The sequence below is a fragment of the Heptranchias perlo genome, chromosome 19, assembly GCF_035084215.1.
Source record: "Heptranchias perlo isolate sHepPer1 chromosome 19, sHepPer1.hap1, whole genome shotgun sequence".
NCBI lineage: Eukaryota > Metazoa > Chordata > Chondrichthyes > Hexanchiformes > Hexanchidae > Heptranchias > Heptranchias perlo.
The window spans coordinates 37197394-37222637 of NC_090343.1; the positions used below are offsets into that span (position 1 = coordinate 37197394).

A 25244-nucleotide genomic window follows, 5' to 3' on the forward strand; every position below is an offset into this window, starting at 1 on the left:
TACATACCTGGAACACATTTCACTCCAGAATCAGGTGAGAATATAAAGAACAAGACCATTGGAAATAGTATGAGGTTACACAGTCATTAGAATGCCATAGCATAGGTTACCTGTCACAGTAGCATCAAGACAAGTTTGTGTAGTTTGGCAAACTACATCTTTAGAACAATATCTAGTGCTTGGTATCTTCCCATCAGTCAGTCAATTTGACGTTTTCCCAAAAGGGAAAGTTCTAATATCAATGCCAGATTACAATGAAGTAGGGCAATGTATCAAGTGCCAATGGACAGCACTTGCAGAATGGCTAATTCAATCCCCAGCCTTGGTAGCATAGGGAGGTGGAGGAAGCCACACTGACAGCAACCCCCAGGCAACTCACTAATTCAATGACATTTCAGGCATCTCTATAGCAGACTGCTCAGTTCTGTGTGCAAAGTGTTCAGGGAGGATAAAAAGATTTCATTGTCCAACTAGATGTTTGAAACAGAATTACTAGTCCCATAGAATACAGCTCAAGGGATATGATAATTTAGGAAGCAGAGATAAATGTGCTAGTTTCCATAAAGACACACAGGAGTGGCATAGAAGGTTTCTACACTTTCAGGAGGCAATCATGTTTTTCCAATCTAAGCAACTTACAGTTTTGGTACCAAACTTTTTTTTTTAAAACAAAGGAAAACTAATCCAAAGCCATTAGGGGTAAGCTAGAAGGTGCTTTGTGTATATCTTTGTGGAGCTGGAAATACTAGCACAACCAGAAAAACCAATTGCAAACCAAAGAACTATATTTCAGAGTTCACCAACATGATCATATCAGTGCTTCTGGTTCATAACTTTCAGGTGGACTTGAGGGGCTGGATCAAACTAGAAAACCAGAGTGGAGGATACAAGACCTTAATTTAAACATTTCTACTAAAATTACATTCCCATATCAAAAGAGAACAAGTTTCTTACAATGGAGGAATGCAGTGCTACACAACACAAATTATGGTGCAGTGAAAGATGATTAAAAATTCTATCACATGCACTACTCCCCAAAGTAGATGTCCTGACTTAGCCAAATCCTTCTTGATGAAAGCTAGGTGGGCAAACCCCACATTACATCTTACTTTACCATTAAACATGTTCTTTTATTGGGAGTTAATCATTCCACAACAGAATAGTGAGATGGATAATGTATATTCAAAGGATTGTTAGTTAAAAATAAAAGCTAGTTTTTCAGGCTACAGAATGCCTTTAAGCAGTGTTGAGTTTTGAAGGCAGTTACATATTTAAAAATTGGAGCAGCAGAAATGATTCTTCATTTCCTCATTCCATCCCCTCTCGAGATTCTTCATAGAGCCCAAGTATGACTTCGCCCCAACGTTGGTCAGCTTTTGAGAAAAAGTGGTCTTATGCTGCTTCAGACATTTGTAAACAATTTTACAACACCAAGTTATAGTCCAGCAATTTTATTTTAAGTTCACAAGCTTTCGGAGGCTTCCTCCTTCATCAGGTGAACGATGTGGTTTTTCACATCGTTCACCTGACGAAGGAGGAAGCCTCCGAAAGCTTGTGAATTTAAAATTGCTGGACTATAACTTGGTGTTGTAAAATTGTTTACAATTGTCAACCCCAGTCCATCACCGGCATCTCCACATCATGCTTCAGACATGACAATGCTCCAATTTGGCAGCCAACAAAACCTGTATTGTTAAGATAAGTGGAAAGGATGCGCAATTTGAGGGGGGGGGGGGCGGAGGGGAGGAGAAAGTATTGATTAGTTTCAAAAGCGAGACTTTATTTTACAGCTATGATTACAATATCCATTTGAGTAGAGATTCATAGTATACATTACTAAACAGAGGCTTCTACCAAGATCAAAAAACCCAACTGGAAAGTCAATACACACAAAAGCAGGTGGTTAAGAAACTTCATCCAAACCAGAAGTACTACACATTTATATCAAATATTGCCATTTTCAGTCAGGAATCAGATAGTGGATTTTTTTTTTGACACACAAGATAAAAGGGGAGTATTTAGCCATTGCAGTTTAAAGAGCTCTTGCCTTAGCTTCACAAGTACAATCACATCATACGACAGTAACAAGTTATTGAACATGGTATTTGTACAACCGGTTAGAACAAAAAAAAGTTAAACAATTTAAATGCTGTCTAAGGAACAGATTTGTAGGAGTTATGACCAGATGTAAAGGGAACTGAATTAGTACAGTTTAAAAAGGGCATAACCACTGAAGCACTCCAAGTTAACTCATTGACAGCAACACAGATCTCCCGGCCTCAAACAGCAACCAGTCCAAGTCAGATCCCATGACATCAGCATTAATATTTTAAATAAACAATTTATGCAGTTTAAATTCAACCAGCCCATTAACACAAATGTGAAGTAGTTCTCAGATATCAAATTCCTTATTAACAGCATGCTTGTTTTTACAGTGGCAAAGTACACAGTTGAGAGCCACAACTTGGGTTTCATTTCATTCACCAGTGGAAACATTACAGTAAACATACACTAAGTGAATGCCATAATAAATTTGATTTTCAAAGAATCTTTATTAGAAAGGTTAGCAAATTCCACTATTAACAGTGGGAACTGATGGGAAATCTACACAATCCCAGATTTTAAAAAAATTTACAAATGGAGGTAAATCAAGATAAATTCACCAATTCTCAATTAGCCTGAGTTGTCGGCTGATACAGTAAGGAGTAATATTCCAGCACTCAGAACCAGACACAATAGTTAGTGCCTGCAGACAGTCAGAAAATGGTTATTGCACTGCGAAGTTTCAACCAGCACCTTTCCTATACCTTACTGGCTTACAGATTGGGATCAGATGCACTGCTTGGTGTCACAGGCTCCTTCTTTTGGGTGGCTGATTTAACAGAGTTTGCAGCCACCCATGAATGTTCAAGTATATCTTTCAATGGCAGCCGTTGGTTGGGGTTGTGTTTCAGTAACCTAGCGATTAGATCCTTTGCACCTTCCATTATGAAGGATGGAAATTTAAGGTCAACCTGAAAAATTACAGCACAAGATAGGTTTACCACATTACATACACTTTTAAAAAGCCAATAATTATCACTTTCCTGCAGCATCTATTAAACTGCCTAGTGTTTCACCCCATATTTTCTCCAGTAAACACATTTTGCTTTTGAATGCTTCCTTTAACCTCCCCACAAAAATTCTTAATCGGGTGCATTTCCACAGGCAGTTGTTTATTAGTAACTCAGCACAAATGAGCATATTACACATGTGCAAGCTTCATCAGCATCAGCTGACTGACAGGGGAAGAGACAATTCAGCAAAGCCTAATACCACCCACTTCCCTCCTGCCTAGACCAGAGATACTGAAATAAATTTACCATCTTCCTCCTAGCTATCACCCCAGCTGAAAGAACAGGGACTGAACCAGAAACCACCTTGTTGTTAAGGTACAGAAGTGTCACCAATTACCCAGAGTCATCAGTGGAGTGAATACAAGCTTAGAGACATATCTGTAGTATTGCAGATCACTATCTGAAGTGAAACCAAAAGCACCATGGGTTAACAGTGCATTGACTAGATTCAGATCCCAAACTGAATAAATCAAAACAATTCAACAGTATTTTTTTTTAATGTAGTCCCACCCTTTATGTAAGGATCAGTGATTACAGATATATCCAAGCTGAAAATAGACCACTCAGGACATATGGCCCCAGCTTAAAAGGATGCATAATTTCTACTGTAGTTGAGCTGCAGTGTGGAATAGAAGGTTACAGGTTTGTCCAGATCACTTACTTTAGAAATTCTCCTGTAGGTTTCTTGATGATCAGCTGCTTCAAATGGAGGACGACCTACTAAAAATTCATAACAAAGAACACCAAGACTCCAAAGGTCAACCTTCTCATCATGCATTTTTCCTTCAATCATCTCTGGTGGCAGGTAGTCCAAGGTACCACACAATGTTGCTCTCCTAAAACAAACAATAAAGTACTTTAGTACATCTCATGTGCATTAACCCAGTGTTTTTAGCCATGATTAGCTTTGTTTGTTACAGCATTAAATCAAAGCCTGAAATTGGTTGGGGAAGGTGCATCAACTCCAGAGTTGCAGTGTATATAAGTTTCTTCCCTCAACTCAAAGCCCATGAAGACCCGAGTAGATAATATCTCAAGCAAAACTAATTTTGCCTTCCAACATGATGGCCCTGGCAATCCTTCAGCACTAGAAGGGCCTGAAGCTTAGGCTGAAATGCACACACTTTTCTGGCTTCCAGCTATCTGGAGTAGCCTCTGTAGCATATGCTTAAGGCAGAATCAGGTACAAAAGTGCTACAGCACCATGTGGAAGTCATACTGGTCTAAGTTTGAGCCAATGATACAAAAGATGCAGGCAAAGCAATGGTGGTGGCATAGCAGTTGGCATAAGATCCTTTGACACAAAGCACAACCCGCACAGAAAGTATACATCACTAGGGCAAAACTGACCAGTTATCAATTTAAAGATAGGTTAGAGATACCTTTAACACTGGATCCATTTCTTAGCGTTGAGGCAACATAATACTTTATGTAACACTAAGAGGAAATCTTAAGTTCTATAAGGATTGTGTTGAAAACTGGAAAGAGCCATCAGTTTGCATTTTTCTTAATTCCCAGAAAGGATTGAGAAAAAAAGTTGGCGTTGTGTTTTTTTAAAAAAAGGCAAGTGTATTCACACAAGTTTTTTTTAAAAATGGCATTGATACAACAGAGTTAAAATGCCAGAGAGTTAAGATTTGATGTCATTTCCCTGTAGACTAAATAATCAATTTGAGCACCTGGCTTGGAAATCAATAAGCTCCTCCTATTCATTACATTAGGAAGACTCTGGCTCCTTCTGGCTGTGAACAGAAGGTGTTGAGGAAAACAAAAGGCTGTCAATCTAAGAGAGGCTGCAAAGTCTGAGGTTTTTTTTTAAAAAACAGAATCTGCAGGGGTAAGCTTTGGCTAGGCCCAGAAGGCTAATGCAGGAAGTTAGGTATTATTTTGTTTAACTCAAGTAGATGACCCACTTATGCAAGGAAGCAAGTTATGTTTGTTGTTTTGTATTACCCAGAAGACAAGAAGTTGTACTGATTGAACTAAGAGTCTGATCATAACTCTTGCTCTGTATGTTCATGCACTGAAATAAAACAGTTTAATGATTTGTATCTGGCCTTGTGTTACCAAGTGTTTCTTCTGTCTACCCTCTCAGATTGAAGAACTACATGAATATCTAATTCTAATCACAAGGATATTTTCTTAACCTCCTGGGTTACACTATATATTAGATATTGGGCAGTACAGACACACCCCTGAATGTAAACACTTAGACCACTTAAAAAGGAGTGACAAGCACTGCAGTACCCAGGAGATTATTGAAGGTAAATCCCAAAATTTGTAACAGACTTTCTTTGCATAGCCAAAGCTAATACAGGAAAAAGCTCCCAAAATAAAAAAAACACGAATCAAGAGTTCCATAAAATATCAGAATTGCTCCACCCCCTCCCCAAATGGTGGGGTAAACAAAGGCCTAGATTCTCCTATGGTTTAACACCCATTTTGTGACAGATGAAGGGGAGGGCTAGTACCAATTCTACACCAATCAACACCCACTCCCCCTTAGAATTTTCCTCTGCCCAAGATGTGGACAGCCCACTGCACCCACCATATTCAAGTGTGCAGTTTAAATGTGTTGATATCCAATGCTGGATACTGTGTAGCCAAATTCAAAGAAAAACCTATAAATCAAAAGAAGTGTTGCTTGGTGGCACCAGGACAGGCAGAATTACTATTAAAGGCTGCCTTATTAGCACACAGAAACAAGATTAAATGTAAGAGATTTAGGACAAATTGTGGAATATACTACTGGAGTTAGTTATTGAAGCAGAGACTAGGTCAACACAAGACTGGGTTAGGTAGGTGGTTAAAGGAACAGGGGATAAAGGTGACAGGAACAGGGTGGGCACATGGGATTAGGACTACTGCTCATGAGGATAATGAGCTGAGCAACCCATTGCCATGTTGTGATTTCCATATAATTAATTACTAGTATAGTGTACCCAATTAAACTATATGAACAATTTTTCTCTTGCTTTGTTGGGGGTTTTATTCTCAAGTCCAGGTTACTTCATGATACCAGCAGCAATGCTGAAACCATCAAGTTAATTTTGGCACCTGCAGCCATAAAGCACAAAAATGTGTTTCCATTACATAATGGGTTTAAGAGAATCTGTAAAGGAGGAAGAGGAAAAAGAGCAGCAGGGTAAACAGCAGCTGAAGCCCACCTCAGAGGTCACATTAGAACTCACTACCAGCTGTCACAATGTGGACACAGCTAATACAGGACTCTTTCATCTAAGATCTGGTCAACTGCCAGTATGGTCCCCCTTTGCCAACTACATCAACTCACTTATTTGCTAACATGGCGCTCGTTTTGAAGCAATTCTGCTACTCACTCATAGCACTCAACATCAATCTACTTATAGCTAGCCAGTGATCAAAACATTTTAATGAAAAAAAATGTCTGCCTTTTTACTGTTTACCACCATACCTCCCCTTAGCAGTAGGAGGTTAGGATTGAAAGGGCATACTCAGTGCACCTTCACTGGCAGGAGGTTCTGAGGTGACATTCCATTGTCTCTGGTTGTGAGCTATTTGCTCTTTTAAAAAGGCACTCTGCTGATCATATGGAATGCAACCCAGGTGTCCAGAAGCATTCCTGAAGGGCAAACAGGGGCAGGAACCAAGCAAGTATATGTCTTTCACTGCTTTCTTACTGTTTGAATGTGACAGAAGGAACACTTGCAGGAGATGACACTCACTAAGGCTACCTTCATTCACTGGGCCTGATTATGCTGTGTGTGGAACTTTTCCCTTGAGGCCAAAAAGCTGGACCCTCCTTTGTCACATTTCAGCAAATAACTGAAGAGATCATAAATTTGGAAAAGTCACCAGCCCCCAACACTACAATGACTCAGTTTCAGACAAAACAGCTGCCATGCCCTTTTAGACATAATGTGGCGATGCCGGTGATGGACTGGGGTTGACAATTGTAAACAATTTTACAACACCAAGTTATAGTCCAGCAATTTTATTTTAAATTCACAAGCTTTCGGAGGCTACCTCCTTCCTCAGGTGAACGATGTGGACCTGAGGAAGGAGGTAGCCTCCGAAAGCTTGTGAATTTAAAATAAAATTGCTGGACTATAACTTGGTGTTGTAAAATTGTTTACAACTTTTAGACATAGGAACAGGAGTAGGCCATTCAGCCCCTCGTGCCTGCTCCGCCAATTGATAAGATCATGGCTGATCTGTGATCTAACTCCAAATACCTACCTTTGGCCCATATCCTTTAATACCTTTGGTTGCCAAAAGCACTGGATTCTCCCTCTCCCTCTTTCTCCACTCTCTCACCAACTGAGAGGCTAGTTCCCAAATGTAGGTCACAGATTGCATGGGAGCCCAATACTAAAATTAAGTTGACCAAGGAAAATAGAATTTTTGGGGGTGGGGGGGTGGTGGTGGAGTCACATTGGCGGATTGAATGCATTCCCAGCACACTTGGCAATAAATTGGCCATGAAGAAAAATCTTGTCCAAAAACTGCAGCTGACAGAAAAAGCAGATGGAATCCAGCCTTGTAAAGCAGTAGTAGAGAGCACGAGAGCCATATCAGAATGTTAATAGCTTCGAAGGAAAAAAGGAAACCACTGAGTAAAGAATGTAAGTAGGCAAATTGAAAAATATTACACAAAAAGTTAGGCATACACAACTAACAAGCTGGAAAATAAATTGGGTTGCTATAAGGCAAGTGTTAGATATGATGCCTTATCACATTGCTGAAATGTCAAATTGCTTTATAAAGAACCACTTTTAAAGTGTAATGACTTATGCAGCAAAATTTGCTTTGGAACCATTAGGCTGATGGGAAATATTTACTCTAGAATCACACAATGATAAGTTAAACCCAATTAGAATTTAAATTGCTGTATACTTAATGCAATATTAGTACCTAGACGCTGGAGCATGCACAGACCATCCAAAATCTGCAATCTTCAGCTCTCCGTTTGCTCCAAGCAGTAGATTCTCTGGCTTAATGTCCCTATGAATCACCTTCTTTGAATGACAGTATATAAGTGCATCAGCCAGCTCAGATATATACTGGAAAATAGATAAAGTTATCAAGTTAATAGCCAGTAGTACCTATAGCAGCAACCAAATAACTCCTCATTGGTTATATGAGCAAGAATGAGAGAAGACAATTTGTCCCATTTAGGACCAAGCTTTTAATCTTTACTGCACTTTGAATGTTATTGTATTGGTCTACATTACCCTGCCTAGCAGATTCCAAACATTTATCACTAAAGCCCCTGTAGAACTTCCTCACTTTCTCCTCTCCTGCTCCATTTAATATCACATCCCATTGCCTCCCCCTCCCATCTAACATTACACCACTCAGTTACTCCTCACTTTTTAAAAACCAAATTTACCCAGTTCCATTTCCAGCTCTATTCCCTGGCTTTTAGATTAATACATTCCATGCAGAAGTGTCAAATTTTCTGAAAGGCCAAATAAGGCCATAATGGATATTAGATGCATTAATTGAATATTAAAGCACACAGTTCCTGCACAGCAAAGATTGCATTGGCAAGATCCTACCATAAACACTATTGGCTTTTCACAACCACACGAATCTTACAATTCATGTACTATAGTTGCTACTGACTTGAAGTGGTGGAATGGTTATTGCCATACAATAAACTAAAAACTGCTTTAACTGCACTTCATTTTCCAGAATAATTTGGTCAGTAGCAGTGTGTCCTGTAAGAGCTAGTATTATTTGAACTGGTTCCTAGAGCTCCCTGAAAGTTTGTAAAGCCAGCCAAAAGCTCCCAAGTTTGATTCCCAGTCTGTGCCACGCTAATTGATCAGAATAGGAGGGCAGGAATAGGGACACTACAAAGCACCTCAGCTCTAGTGAGGGAAGGAAGCAATGGGGAAGGTGGGGGAGAAACATTAACCAGGTTTCCCAGTCCTAATTTTTATGCTTGCTGGAAAAGAGGTCAGAACAGCATAGTCTCCCAGTGAACAGCTGTTTAGGCTTACATGCAGAATGGTCATACCAGAAACAATAGGCACTTGTGGAATTTCAGAGGCATAATACTTTGGAGAAAAAGAATTGGACTGCAAGACTTCAAACATAGATTAATTGCTGGGTAGTAGGCACCACAAAATTGGAGCCCATAATAAGTGTCTCCTAAAAGCAAGTAGCCATCCCATACCGTAGCACTTCTCCCATCATCAAATTTTCCACATCTCTGCAGCTCTTTGTAAAGTTCACCACGAGGAGCATACTCCAAGATCAAATAAACTCTGGAAGTATCATGGAAGTAGCCAAATAGCCGTAAAATATTAGGATGCCTATGGAAAGAGAACATTCATTCACCATGTCTGAGAATGCTTTATGTAGTTTGTGCATGCCAAATTGCCATTTCTAAACCAGAATAGTTTCCACCCATCATTTCCAGTTGAATAAAAGTGTAAAATGTACAGAAACTTCCTCACATTTCATGTATTGTTTAACTTTAGAAATGTAGGCTCAGTTTTGTCAAATGAGCCAATTTCAATTTTTAAAAAAAATGTCCATTAATCCAATAACTTGTTTAAATGACTAGCATGAAAATAAGGGGTCAGATTGAAAGTTTGAGTTTTCTAGTAAAATTGCAAAATGAAAGACATGAAGGATGGTAGGGTTAACTAAGCCTTCAATGTGTTCATTCTCTATTTCAAGGACTTCTCCAGGTTATGCAGACACTCCTACTGGTCATTTGATCTCAACTACAGAAGACCAAAAGCAAGGAATTGTCCCAGCATTATGACAATTATTGAATCAATTGGGAGTCATAATTTCAGAGGAACTGGGGGATATACCATGTACACAGAATATGAAGTAGCATTTCAACAAATGATTGACAAAGTTTGCACAGAGGCCATCTCTAACTAGTATTAGCCACATAAACATAGCAATGTATCCACTTAAGATATTGTAACTACAGTAATTCATTCAAAACATGACACCATAACACACATGCAAGTTCTCTCCTTCCTCATATAGAAGTCAAGCAGCATCAGCATGTAGCTTTTTTTTAAAAAAAAAGTTAAGATTTAGTTCCAACAGAGAATCAAACATTCTTGTTACATGCCATGCATGCTCATTTCCATCTGCTAGCACTACAAGCCTTAGCATGGCTGGAGGAATAGGAAAGAAAGTCATTATATATACCCAAGCAATTAATTTCTAGTTTAGTTGAAATTAGAGGCACAAGCCTAGTAAGTACTGGAGGAGCAAACCAGTCACAAACAAGTATAAAAGTAAATGAGTCTACAAGATCTCATCCTCAAATTGCATTGAAATTCTAACTGGCTCAAACCTTAATTAGCATGTTATACAGGTGTAACAACAACTTCTGCCAGGTCCATGCTTCAGTTTGAAAACTCCTGGTGCTTTAATTGCAGTACCATCCACTGGATGGCACTGTTCATAAACATTGGGTATGATTTTTAACCCTGAGCCGGGAACCCAGTGTGTTCGCAGATAGTCGTATGGGGAATCTAGAAGCCAAATGAGTGTGTTGCTGAAGGTAAGTATTTGTGCTTCCGGGTTTCCCACGCAGCCAGCCTGTCAATCTGGCTGCCTGAATGGGAGGGAAAGGAGAGGGGTGGAGGGGATAGAGATTGTGGGCCATGGAAAACATCAGGTTGGCCTTGGAGAAGATTGGGGTGGGGGGGGGGGGGGGGGGGTTGTGTCATGGAGGTCTGATCGCACCAGGTGAGCTTGTTGGTCCTGGATGAAGCACTCCTGCTCTTCCAGGCCCACAAGCAATGCCATAAAGGCACTCACCTTGTGGATCTGGCCCTTCCCACCTGCTTTCACCTGACCCTAGTCAGAATCGATAGGGAAACCTGAACAGGTAAGGTTAAATCTGTTTGACATTTCTAATACACAAAAAATTAAGTGCCTCAACTAATGCAATGAGTTACATTGCCCCTTTAAGTATCAGCCAGCCTGCTTTTAAGTGGGGATGGGATTTCCAGGTTTCTGTTATGCATGCATCCAAACGCACCTGGGTTAAACCTGGAAGTGGGTGCGTTGGGGCTGGGATGCAGTCCCACTCCAAAAATCAACGTTCACTGTCCACCTGCCCCAACCCACTTGTTCTTGGGGGTTAAAATTACCCCCATTGTTTCTGGTCTGCAGTGCAACACCCAATGGTTGTAACTGGGTGCTGCAGCGTTGACCATTTATACAGCATTTTTGTGTTGGTTAAAAATGAGTGAAAGCCAAGAGTGTACCCTCAACTAGAACTAGTTAATTGGGGCTGGGAAGAGAAGACCAATCAATAGTCTTTTTGTGAATTATCTGGACCACTAACATCAAAAGTCCAGTCCAGTCCTGTAGTTCTTGGTGAATGCTGCTTTAGACCAGCAAGCACATGATACTTGCTACATGGAAGAAAAGAATTCAGAGCTTTAGAACTATTTACCTTCCAACAGTTGAGAATTAACCTTTTATGGGAATATTTAATTTGAGCTTTTAAGCATTTTCACTACTTTAATGGAGCTATATAAACATGGAAGCACAAATATTTACCTTCAGTGAGTTGTGATCGCAGATTGCAATGCAATCATTTGGCTTCTAGGTTCCCCACGCTGGATTCCTGGCTGAGCAAAAATTATGCCCATGTTTCTGAACAGTGCCATCCAGTGGATGGTACTGCAATTAAAGCACCAGGAGTTTTCAAACTGAAGTATTGTCCTGGCAGAACAGAAGTTGGAGCATAGTTGACTGCTAGTAATTACTTCCTCAATTAGCAACAGGTAATATTACTCATACTGGTTTGTTGTTCTGATTTATATTGTACTCATGATTGGCTGGAATTATGGAAAGAATATACTTTACCATTTAGAATTGTTCAGTGGCTGGAGATTGCAGGGAAATGTCAGTTTAACTGTTATTCATTAGTATAAAAAAAGTCAGATTATCACTCCCTTAAAAGTGGAGCGTTAAGTAGCGAATACAGGCGAACTCAAATTTTCTGTGGAACTCTGAGGACTCCCCTCAAGGGGATTGTTCTGGTACTAGGAACTTAATCACACTTACAAGAATGGATATCATGGACTATGAACAGGTGACAAAAAAGAAATTCACTACAATGGTAAGTAACAGCACCAAACTAAACAGCATCCATTTTTAGTACACATTTAAATGTGGATTTTTGATTGAGGAAGAGGCCTTTTTTTTAAAAAATTAAAGTTAGTCCCAACATATTTTACCAACACTCATCCAGATACAGCCTGCTGTGCTTATAGAATCATAGAAGTTACAACATGGAAACAGGCCCTTTGGCCCAACATGTCCATGTCGCCCAGTTTATACCACTAAGCTAGTCCCAATTGCCTGCACTTGGCCCATATCCCTCTATACCCATCTTACCCATGTAACTGTCCAAATGCTTTTTAAAAGACAAAATTGTACCCGCCTCTGCTACTGCCTCTGGCAGCTCGTTCCAGACACTTACCACCCCTTGAGTGAAAAAATTGCCCCTCTGGACCCTTTTGTATCTCTCCCCTCTCACCTTAAATCTATGCCCCCTCGTTATAGACTCCCCTACCTTTGGGAAAAGATTTTGACTATCTACCTTATCTATGCCCCTCATTATTTTATAGACTTCTATAAGATCACCCCTTAACCTCCTACTCTCCAGGGAAAAAAGTCCCAGTCTGTCTAACCTCTCCATATAAGTCAAACCATCAAGTCCCGGTAGCATCCGAGTAAATCTTTTCTGCACTCTTTCTAGTTTAATAATATCCTTTCTATAATAGGGTGACCAGAACTGTACACAGTACTCCAAGTGTGGCCTCACCAATGCCCTGTACAACTTCAACAAGACATCCCAACTCCTGCATTCAATGTTCTGACCAATGAAACCAAGCATGCCGAATGCCTTCTTCACCACCCTATCCACCTGTGACTCCACTTTCAAGGAGCTATGAACCTGTACTCCTAGATCTCTGTTCTATAACTCTCCCCAACACCCTACCATTAACGGAGTAGGTCCTGGCCTGATTCGATCTACCAAAATGCATCACCTCACATTTATCTAAATTAAACTCCATCTGCCATTCATCGGCCCACTGACCCAATTTATCAAGATCCCATTGCAATCCTAGATAACCTTCTTCACTGTCCACAATGTCACCAATCTTGGTGTCATCTGCAAACTTACTAACCATGCCTCCTAAATTCTCATCCAAATCATTAATATAAATAACAAATAACAGCAGACCCAGCACCGATCCCTGAGGCACACCGCTGGACACAGGCATCCAGTTTGAAAAACAACCCTCCACAACCACCCTCTGTCTTCTGTCGTCAAGCCAATTTTGTATCCAATTGGCTACCTCACCTTGGATCCCGTGAGATTTAACCTTATGCAACAACCTACCATGCGGTACCTTGTCAAAGGCTTTGCTGAAGTCCATGTAGACCACGTCCACTGCACAGCCCTCATCTATCTTCTTGGTTACCCCTTCAAAAAACTCAAATTCGAGAGACATGATTTTCCTCTCAAAACCATGCTGACTGTTCCTAATTAGTCCCTGCCTCTCCAAATGCCTGTAGATCCTGTCCCTCAGAATACCCTCTAACAACTGGCCCACTACAGATGTCAGGCTCACCGGTCTGTAGTTCCCAGGCTTTTCCCTGCCGCCCTTCTTAAACAAAGGCACAACATTTGCTACCCTCCAATCTTCAGGCACCTCACCTGTAGCGGTGGATGATTCAAATATCTCTGCTAGGGGACCCGCAATTTCCTCCCTAACCTCCCATAACATCCTGGGATACATTTCATCAGGTCCCGGAGATTTATCTACCTTGATGCACGTCAAGACTTCCAGCACCTCCCTCTCTGTAATATGTACACTCCTCAAGACATCACTATTTATTTCCCCAAGTTCCCTAACATCCATGCCTTTCTCAACCGTAAATACCGATGTGAAATATTCATTCAGGATCTCACCCATTTCTTGTGGTTCTGCACATAGATGACCTTGTTGATCCTTAAGAGGCCCTACTCTCTCCCTAGTTACCCTTTTGCCCTTTATGTATTTGTAGAAGCTCTTTGGATTCACCTTTGCCTGATCTGCCAAAGCAATCTCATATCCCCTTTTTGCCCTCCTGATTTCTCTCAACTCTACTCCGGCAATCTCTATACTCTTCAAGGGATCCACTTGATCCCAGCTGCCTATGCATGTCATATGCCTCCTTCTTTTTGACTAGGGCCTCAATCTCCCAAGTCATCCAAGGTTCCCTACTTCTACCAGCCTTGCCCTTCACTTTATAAGGAATGTGCTTACCCTGAACCCTGGTTAACACACTTTTGAAGGCCTCCCACTTACCAGACGTCCCTTTGCCTGCCAACAGACTCTCCCAATCAACTTCTGAAAGTTCCAGTCTAATACCATCAAAATTGGCCTTTCCCCAATTTAGAATTGTAACTTTTGGGCCAGACCTATCCTTCTCCATAGCTATCTTAAAACTAATGGAATTATGATCACTGGTCCCAAAGTGATCCCTCACTAACACTTCTGTCACCTGCCCTTCCTTATTTCCCAAGAGGTGGTCAAGTTTTGCCCCCTCTCTAGTCAGGCCATCCACATACTGATTGAGAAATTCCTTCTGAATACACTCAACAAGTTTCTCTCCATCCAAGTCCCTAATGCTATGGCTGTCCCAGTCAATGTTGGGAAAGTTAAAGTCCCCTACTATTACCACCCTATTTTTGGTTTTGCTTGGAAAATTACATTGTCTGCTTTAAGCAAAAATTGCAGTGGCTTCATTGATCTCTCTGAAGAGAGGGAAGAAAGGGAGAAAGCATACTATCCGATCTGGAAGTATGTCCGTAGGTTCAGAACAAAATCATGTTTTGACCTTTGCGTACACTGTCTACGAATGGGGAAGGGGGGGGCAGTCTTATTTTGCAAAACCCAGCATTTTTCTTCTGGGCATTCTTTAGAAGTTGCCAATGGCTGGATTTTTGGCAAGGAATTACTTAGTTCTTAATTAAAATAGGTCAATCCTCAAAGTTGGAGAAAAACAGCTAGATTAACAGTGCCAATAGAACCTTTTACCTCACCCTATAGCAGCAACAGCCACATTTTGCATACTCTCACCCCAAGGAGAGGGACAGTGGAACGATTTGACATTCTTATCTACATAGGAACCGAATACTATTTGCATGTCAACGGGAGAGAAAATAGTTCCAGTCACAGGGAATTTAGTCCTCACACAAGATCAAAGTTCATCCTCATCTTTGAGCCAGCTATAACAGTACTTTCCAGTAGCCCTTCCAGCACAGCCTGTAGTCATTAGACTAGCTTTCTGGACCAGCATAGCTTCCTATTGCTCAGGTCTAAATTAACTTGGGTACACTAATGAAGACAAACACAGCAAGCATCTTAGCAGCACAGATTATAACTGCCAGAGAATCCACAGAGTGAAGCACTTTTCCTTAAAGCTGATTTTGATTTCTTGTTGACCTCAGCCTGCAACTGTTTCAGGGCAGGGGAGGAAAAAAAAAGAGAAGGGAAGTAAGAAGGGAGGAAACCGTTGGGGGTTGTCAAAACCGATATGACATCGAGGGGAACTTCACATCCTAGTTTAAAAAGAACTTCCTACCAGCAAATATCTATGGGAATTGACTGACAAATTATTGCTTTTTCTGGTTATGGAAGACAGGGTCAGTTGCTTTAGCTACTAATCAAGGGCACAACCCAGAACATCTTACAGAATGATCATTTGAATGCCCTACCCTGTATATACCAGGCAATTTTCCTTGCAGGAAAACAAATTCTATAAGCAAATAGTGGTAACTGTGCATCACAGCACAGAAAGCAGTGAACAGGAACCATAGGCATAGTAAGTTATTGCACACTATTTTGTTTACTCCCTTTCCTGTCCCCCTCCCCAAAAATAGAAATGTACCTGAGATGTGACTGGATTTCAACTTCTCTTCTGAGCTGATGTTCTACACCAGCTTTCTCGAGTTGAGATTTAAAAAGCACTTTCAATGCCAGGATAAATCTGGACTGTCGTTCACGGGCCAAGTACACGTTTCCAAATTTACCTTTTCCAAGTGGTCGGCCAATTTCAAAGTCATCCAAACACCATTGCTTTCTATAAAAGAATATTCATTGATCATACCTTGGATTGTGTACCATTGTTTCAATATCTCATTACTGCTGAATAGCAATTGTACTATTTCAGAAATAAATCACTGCACTAATTTCGTAAAAAAAGGTCTCTAATACCACAAGAGACTATAATTTAGATAGAAACTAAGGGTTAGAATACCTGTTTCCTCAACCTACAACTCTAGCATGCATCTTTGCTCAATGTTCTCACTTAAACGAATATCAAAAATTCACAAAACAATTGGAAATATACTAAATTTCAACAGCCCATACTTAATAGAACAGATACAGTACTCTCAAACTAAAAGGAGCACTCTGGCTAAATGTGCATCAAGACCAGACAAGTTTTCTTTAAAGGATAGACTTGGGTGATAAACCACAAAGGTGGACAGAAAGTATTACTATACCCAAATAATCAAAAACTCCATATGTAGCCCAACATTCTTCATTCTCAGAATCCACCTCATGTCCTACACTCTCCATCAAGTGTCCAGATTGAAGTAATCAATTTTTACTGATTCCCCTACCAATTGAACTTACAAACTTCATGAAATTTCTCCAGATTATCAGGACAATGATGTTTCTGTACATCTGTCCTCTGCAAACAGTTGTATATCTGGTGTGATTTGTACAGTTTTCTCAAATCTCCTTTTCAGTGAGCCATTAAAAAGGAACACAATATTCATTCTCTCCTTGCAACATTCTGCTAATTTTTTTGGTTAGAGACTACCCCCCCTAACCATGCTAGGTTATCAAAACAACCTACTATAGTCTTTGGCACCTAGATCATTGCTTAGTCTAAAGATTTTAAAAAGGAAAATTACCTACAAGTTCACTAGTCCAAGCAACCCTAAATACCTTAAGTGCCCAGCTATATATGAAGGATCAAAGACATTATAAATATTTGAACAGTATTAACAAATTGCATAAACCAATTTAATGCCACTGCAGAATGCTTACAACTTTCCAGGTTGAATGCACTAGATTTAAGTGGGAAACCACCAATAGATTTAGAACTCACTTCTTTTTCTTCTCACTTGCATTATGACAATCCATTGATGTATTCTCTGCAGTTTTTCCTATTTAATAGAAGAATAAAATGAATCAACATGAAGCTGTCGACAACAGTAATTCACAGCCAGAAAAGGTCATTGGGAAATTGACTACCAAGTCAGATTCTTCTGTCTCCTTCCCCAGCTTGGTCTTAAGACAGTCCAAGAGAACATTTTTGTTTTGTATGTACAACTTAATTCTTTGACAGAACTGCATCACTACTTTGCCTCCTACACTCCCCAAACATGATCTTCAGCAAATAATCCACCCTTCACATGCACCCAAGTACCCTTTGTCTAGGAGTCATTGCTCAGATCACATCTTCCATGGCAAGATGCACATTCCCAATTCTGTTCAAAAAGACATTTGGTGACTGCATGATTCTACCATACTTGCACAAGGCTACAGAAAACACATCGGTTGCTTTTTAAAAAGTTGAGCTCTCATTTTTGAAGTGTTTTCCACTCCCAAGTCCCCATTTTAGATTTACATTCACACCTGCAGTTGCTCCATTATGACTTATGGCCTAACTTGTGCCTATTCCCTTCTGCAAGTATTAGGTCTCAGCAGTCCAAATGCTTGACAAGGTGACAAGCCAATGATGGGAAAAACAGTATCAGCTGAGTAAATCTCACTCAACTCTGATGCAACCTAGTGGCTTACATGCAACTGACTTAATAAAGGTAATCAACTATAGCACATAGATCAGATACTTTTTGGCCAAGACTCAGTGACCAGCATCTGCTCATGAAATTGATGTCAAAAGCTGGAGGGAGGTGGGAATTTGTGCACTATATCAAGTGCAACTCAACCAGAGTGACTGAACTTCTAGAATTTTGAAGTCAGGTGACAAAGCCAGTAAAAGAATGGAAAGCAATTGTTGCCATTACATGTACAGACCAGCAGAGGATAATCTAACTCTTGCACCAGGATACCATAAATGTTTAATTATTCCTTGCTGCAAGAATTTTGTGATTATTCACTTCTAGTACAGATGCCAGAGTACAGTTACTACCGGAAAGACGCTTTCTCTAGCAGATAACTAAGACCTTTGGAACTACCAAAGATTCAAAACCCCAGTTCTTCCCTCCCCCACACCCAAAAACGTGCACACAAAAACCAGAAAATTTCTAACTTGGCAGCAATTATGGGTTAAAGTGCATATAATCTAGACCCACATTAGTGCAGTACTTTAGACAACGTAACAGTCAATCTGAAAGGCAGCATTTCTGACAGAACCTGTATGGGCTGTTTTAATTTGTGTTGCGATATTACTACAAGGTTAGATTCAACTTACAGCTTCCAGGAGAGGAAAGAACGAACTTGCATTTATTAGTTCCTTTCACAACCTCAGGAACATAGGAACCAGAGTAGGCCACCCAAAGCACTTCACACCCAATAAATTACTATTGAAGCTAGGCCCCACAAACAACAATGATAAAACCAGTTTTAATGATATTGGTTGCAAGGTAAATGTTAGCCAGGACATCAGGGAAACTCCCCTGCTCTTCTTTCAATAGTGCCATAGGATCTTGTACATCCACGAGAGAAGACGGGACCTTGATTTAACACCCCATCCAAAAGATGGCATCTCAGTCAGTACACCAGTACCTCAGCACTGCACTGGAGTGTCAGCCGAGATTACCTGCTCAATTCCTGGAGTGGAGCTTGAACCCACGACCTTGTAACTTGAGGCGAGACTGCTACCACTAGCATTTTATTGACTTATTAAAGCAAGGCATTAATCAAATGGAAGCTTTGGTGATTTGAGATGTTAGTAATGACTCAAAACGAGGGACGGAAAGACAGGCAGACTGTTCATCTTTGCATGTTACTGTAGTTTAAAGAATGGGAAGATCCCAGAGGTCAGTTAGCTAAAATAGTTAAATCATTGAGAAAACAACTTCAGCCACCATGGATGTTTTTTTGTTTGCAGTCAATGTCAGCAAAAGATCTATCATGGGTTAAATCAGAAAAGGCTTTTGTACACCCAGACATGGCAGGATGGAGATCTCATACACATCCCTGGCTTGGCATACAAACATGTACAGCCTAACATAGGAACACAGTATCAGTTAGCTTAAGAACAGCTGGCTTGAAGGCAATTTTGCACCTAGAAGACTGACAACCATGTTTTTGCTGTTTTCATGGAATAAGGAGGAATGGGAAATTAATAATTTCACTAGACACTATTCTGTTTATTCATGTATTTTATGTAAAGTAAACTAGTTTGTTGGTTCCTAAACAGATCAACTTGCTAGACTGATTTTCAGTCCACCTTCCAGAAAGGCAGGAAAACATGGCGGCACGAGGTTACAGTAGCCAGTACACCACAAGGGTTCTACGTTACAATCTCTAGGTCATACTACAGCTTAGCTAGATATTGAACAGTAAAGGCTACACGGGATCATGGGGGAAATGTGAAGTCCTGCTTGTGGCAGTGACCAGTGATACTAAGCCCAAGAGAATATCTAGCACAAAACTCCTGAACATTAAATTACAGGCTCATTTGCCTATTCAGGCAACATAAAAGATCACATAGCACTATGCCGAGAACAGAGTTCTCCTGTACCCTGGCCAATATTTCTCCCACCACCACCACCAAAAATTGATTAACTGGTCATTTGTTCGTTTGCTGTTTGTGGAACCTTTTTGTGCCCATACTGGCCAATGACAGTCCCTGCAGCTTAAAAAGTAACCCACTAGTTGTAAAGCATTTTGGGATGTCCTGGAACAAATGCAAAATATGAAGGCAAGTTCTCTCTTGTAAGAGCACCAGACTTTCAAGTCAAAATTACAAGACAGTCATCAGGCTAAAACTCTCAAGGGAGGTTTCTGTGGTCAATCTGTTTCAGCAGTGAAAAATAGCATCTTGCTCTTCATATCTACATTAGTTTGGGAGAAAGAACAGTCTGATGATTTACTGTTTGGTAAAAGTACAATGCTGAATTTAAAGTTAATTAAATTGTGTGGTTTCTCACTAACCATTTGCAGTACTATTTTCCAGCTTAGGTATTAGGATGCAGATACCTTGGTAATAGAATGGCAAGACAAGTTCACACCTCATGGCTACACTCATGAGATGGGGAAGTTAATCCTATGGTATTCTTCCATGCCTCCGAACATCGAGCTGCAAATGGTATGCCAAAGGGACAAGGGCAGGTCAACCAGTCATTGCAAAAGCCAAAAAAGCAGGGCAATTTGATACATTTACAAAAAGGTGCTTGCATGATATTTGGCAAAAAAATCACCTCAATCTTGTAATAGGGAAGAACTTCCACATAGCTTTGAGGAAGCTGCAGAAGTATACATCAGAGGCTAATGCAACTGTAGAATCTTACAGCACAGAAGCCATTCAGCCCATGTCTGTCAGCTCTTTGCTAGAGCAATCCAAAATAATCCCATTCTTCTCATCTTTCTACACTACTTGCATGATAGAGAGCTGGAGCAAAACAATGTACTGTAAATCCCAAAAATACCAATCCAAGAATTAAATTCCAAAAAAAAATGTTATTCTTCCCTATTCTAAACAAACAATAACTATCAATAAAATGTCCTGCTATAGTATCCTTGGTTGAGAACTAAAAGTAGCCAAATTTGCCAAACTGCTCAGACAAGCTTTTGGTTAAGGAATATTTACCACAGTTCTACATTTTAGCTCGTTATACTTCTAATTTGTGTAGAATACTGTAGAACATATGACTAAGGAAGGTGTAAACCACAGTGGATCGTCAGTTCCAAAGGGAGCACTTAATTAAACTGCAAAGACCAGTTATGTAAAACTTGAAAACCAGAACAAATGCAACCAAGTATTGTAGTACAATTGAAGCCTACAATTGACATTGTTAGTATTCGGTGCAATTTTCAGTGTAACTAATAGAATAAGTACACATACCATCACTTGGTGCCTCGACAGGCTGCGTGCTGGTTTGATTTCTAGGTTCGCAAGTTTGTTGAACTTCTGCCTTTCGACAAACCTGCTTCATTTGGGACGTCACTTGTGCTGTCTGCAATTGTTTCACTTGATTTGGCATCTGACTCTTGGTTGGAGCTGAATTGGTAGACGAAACCCGTGTTTGAAGAGGTATGCGTTGCTGGCCTATGTTACAAGTAGACACCAGACGTTGTGCTGACAAGCCCCCTGTAGGTGGTCGATTCTCTGAACTTTGCTGTGATTCCACGGCACGTTTTGGACCATCCAGGGCTGCCATCTTCAAAAGTAATCAAATTCAGACAATGCCAAGATTGTGATGCCCAAGAAATTGCCACATAATTTTCCCTTCACTGTATCAGATACTCTTTCCTACCTCTGCTCAAGTGACTCAGCAAGTTTGCTGCTCAAAAATATTTCCAGGCACAGTGCTCCAAAGTGCTGTTTAGAAATATTCCAAGTAGAGATCATTCACAGATCTGTTTTCAAGCTACTAGTTGAAATACAGGGTCACTTCACATTTCAGCCTTCTGTACTTTGCTGTATATTTCATAATAGGTGTGAAAAACTTCTGTTTTAATGGCCATTCTGCATTTCACATGAAGCAAGTACCAAGTCAGCCAGAACTAGGGACATAAGCTAATTCTGAAATTCATATGACTACAAATGCATTCCAATGTGCAAAAAAAAATTGCACTTGATTATCTGAATGTTTTTCTTCCCACCCAAAATAAAGGAAGCATTAACTAATTGGAGCCATTACAGTTCAATCTCTCTCAACTGGAAAGTGTTTAAGACACTGAACTATACTGCCACCCCAGTAGTATCTTTATTAGGCAAGATCTCTATTTTGATATTTTTTTTTTAAATCAAAGTTAGCTCAAGCCATCTTGCAGCAGTTAGTACCTAAACAGTGAAGCACTAAACACAAGATAGGTTCAATGGTTTAGCATATTGTGAATTGTTAGCACTGCATATCAACTTCAACTGGTGGCAAAAGTACCTTTTCAACTCCAGCATGTCCTCCTTGGGTCGCAAACTTTTTCTCCATTTGTAATCAGAAATCCTATTTTAAAAAAGTTTAAAAAGTCATATTGCAGTATTAGAAAATAAATCATTTGGAGAAAGGGTAAATGGAAGATTCATATCTCCACCTCAACACTAAAACATTTAAAACTTAGTTGGCCAGACATGTTCAGAACTACCAAAGTCCAAGTCACAAAGTGCTGATTTGGTTTTCCCCAACTACAAATGCACCAGGGCTTGGGGTAGTAGCATCACCTGAATATGTGCAGTTTCCAAAGAGAATATGTCCCCATGGACAAGGCCGCTGTCATCAATTTCTCATGGAAAGATACAACACAAGAATACAGTTGTTGCTCATGGACCCATCTCAACTCAAATTACTTGCACGAGCAAAATAAAAAGCCTTTAGTAACCCACCTACCAACATCTTGCAAATATATAGCACCTTCAACATAGCAAAACCTTCCAAGACACTTCCTGAAGATGCAGTCAAAAGGGTAGATTTTAAAGAGGCTTCTGAAAGTGGGGAGAGAAATGAGGGGTTAAGGAAAAGAATTCAAGAGGTAAAGAGGAGCATGATGGAAAAGACTCCACTGGACTATTTAGAGTAAACTCTAAGCAGGGTCTATGATGAGGCATACGAGTTATCACTTAGATCTGGGAAAATGGTTAGATGTGCCAAGAAAATTGTGAATAGCAATCACAATGAGTGGACTGATTTCACAATGATCAGAACAACTTGCATTTATGTAATGCCTTTAACAAGTAAAACATCCCAAGGCATTTCACAGGAGTGGCACCAGACAAAAGTTGACACCAAGCCACATAAAATGATATTAGGACACAACCATGGATGAGGGTTTCAGCAGCAGGTGGGCTGAGGCAGGGTCAGAGATGGGCACTATTAGAGGTGGAAGTAGTCATTCTTGATGGAGGATATGGGGTAGGAAGCTCTGGGTCAAATAGGACACTATGGCTGCAAACAATCTGGTGCAGCCTCAGACAGTGGCCAGGGAGGGGGGTGCAATCAATGGCTAGGGAACAGAGTTTGTGGCAGGGATCAAAGACAATGGTTTCAGTTTCCCAATATTCAGTTGGAGGAAATTACTGCTCATCCAATACTGGATATCAGACAAGCAGCATAACAAATTTTAAGCAGTGGAGCACTATAAATCTGTCCCAAAGCCTATTCACTTCTCCAATTTGTGCCAATTATGTTGCATCAGTAGGGAGCATGGTATCAAGAGCTGCACAGGAATTTACCATTTAATTCAATAGCAGTCAGAAATTTTAAACCACTGGTCAGTTACATTTTTAGTCAAGAGGGCAGCTCCTAGGTGTCCTGAGCAAGATGAAAGCAATGCAACAAGAGATCAACCACAAGTATGAGTGCCCAATTGTATCAGAGGAATAAGTAATTGTACCAAGGCTCACCACCACAAGGGCACAGCAGATCACAAAGCCACAATTAGGTCTATACAACTGCCAATAAGACTCAATGGCATGGTCAATGATATTCTTTCATCTATGGCAAGAAGTCAAGCAAACTGAAGTTAGAGCCTACTAGCCACTCATTCACCAAGTAGGATTGTCAAGAAAGGCAAGCAAAAGCAGAGGGTCATTAAAGTGCCACCCTGGTCTCTTCAGCAGTTCTCAGTTGCTTCTGTGATGCACTGCCTTAAAAGGCCACATTGTCATTGTGAGGACAAGTGAGATCAGCAAGTTGCACTCACTCAATGGTTTGCAATTACACAAAAATATTGACCAATCATGATAAAGCAAAGGGGTGTCAATCACATTAGGAATAGGCAGTGTCATTCTAGCAAGGAACATGTGCAGTGCATTATAACTTATAAAAATTGATGAATGCAATTTCCATAAAGCCTTTCACCCAATGCCACATGCAGCCTGAAGAAGCTATAAACTATGAAAGTACATGACTGAATCTTGCATTGTACCTGGAACATGAACTCTAGCTCAAAGATCAAAATAGAAGCAAAATTGTCTAGTCAGTCACTCATCCTCTTCAAATGGATGGCACTGAATGACATCTCAAAAGGTGCATTACTGACATTTCTAAAAGAGCTGCAGTACTTTCGACAGGCGACATGTTGTTGTCTGATTGGCTTAAGAATGAGTCACCTTTGTCAATTTGAAAGGCTACAAAAGTTTAACTAGATTTCCATAAAATTTCAGATTTAAACCTAGCCTGCAATTTTAACTGATTATACCTATTGGACCACAAGAATTGCTGCCAATAATCTTCAGTAATCTGGTGAGGCACAGGGTATTGGGGATATTTTGATACATACCAGTGAAGGAGGAAAACCCTTATTGTTACTTCACATCGGTACAGATTATAATGAAGCCTTTGTCTTTCAGCCCCAAGTTAAAGTTAGATCGTGAAATAGAAGCTAAAACCCACGGACGGGAACTTCTGGCCTCCTGATTCCGCACTGGTGACCTTGAGCTCGCACAATACCCTCCGCACTCGAGCAACGAACGGCCAAGAGCACCACCGACCCCAGCCCCGGGCCCGGGCCGCCGCCATTCTGTGGGCTTAGCGGGCCTTCCTGCCCCAGCAGGACAGGCGGGAGGCGAACGCCACTTCAAACCGAGAGCCGGAAGGGAAGAGACACTGGCGAGGCCCGAGGCCCAACACCCAAACCCAAACCCGAGCCCCATTTCCGCACAACGCCAGTCGGATCCACCGGTGGCCGTGTCTGTCAGGCAGCCGCGCTCCCTCAAGCGGGGGGCATGGGGCGGACAATGAACCAAACCTGGGCCTGCCTCATACTCACCTCACTCCTCGGCTGCCGACCCTCGGACTCGGACTCTCCGACCCTCCTCCACCCGCCGCCGCTCCGACTACCGTTTAAATTCAAATCCCCCACACTTTAAACCATTTAACCAATACCGCACTCCGATTGGACGGCGCCGGCACTCCATCGGACGCTCGCGGACCGTATACGTCAACACGCATTT

General features: G+C 40.8%; 1 protein-coding gene across 1 annotated transcript; it reads right to left on the reverse strand.

Moving 5' to 3' along the window:
• Positions 1-1753: 1753 nt before the first annotated feature.
• On the reverse strand, positions 1754-25140 carry LOC137335304 (aurora kinase C-like). Its single transcript, XM_068000613.1, has 9 exons — positions 25061-25140; positions 22237-22299; positions 21198-21513; positions 17271-17328; positions 16041-16232; positions 9280-9418; positions 8010-8158; positions 3778-3952; positions 1754-3014 (listed from the first exon to the last, which is right to left on the reverse strand). Exons 2-9 carry the CDS (start codon positions 22282-22284, stop codon positions 2817-2819), a joined length of 1275 nt encoding a protein of 424 aa, XP_067856714.1. The 5' UTR covers positions 22285-22299; positions 25061-25140; the 3' UTR covers positions 1754-2816.
• Between the last annotated feature and the right edge of the window lie 104 nt (positions 25141-25244).

What these genes read in the sequence shown, in the direction of transcription:
- LOC137335304 (XM_068000613.1), bottom strand. Translation starts at nt 22,284, where the DNA reads ATGGAGAAAAAGTTTGCGACCCAAGGAGGACATGCTGGAGTTGAAAAG. An exon ending in TGTCGAGGCACCAAGTGATG is followed by an intron (nt 17,329 to 21,197) that starts GTATGTGTACTT and finishes TCTATTAAATAG; the next exon opens with GAAAAACTGCAGAGAATACA. An exon ending in ATGATGGGAGAAGTGCTACG is followed by an intron (nt 8,159 to 9,279) that starts GTATGGGATGGC and finishes TCTATTTTCCAG; the next exon opens with TATATATCTGAGCTGGCTGA.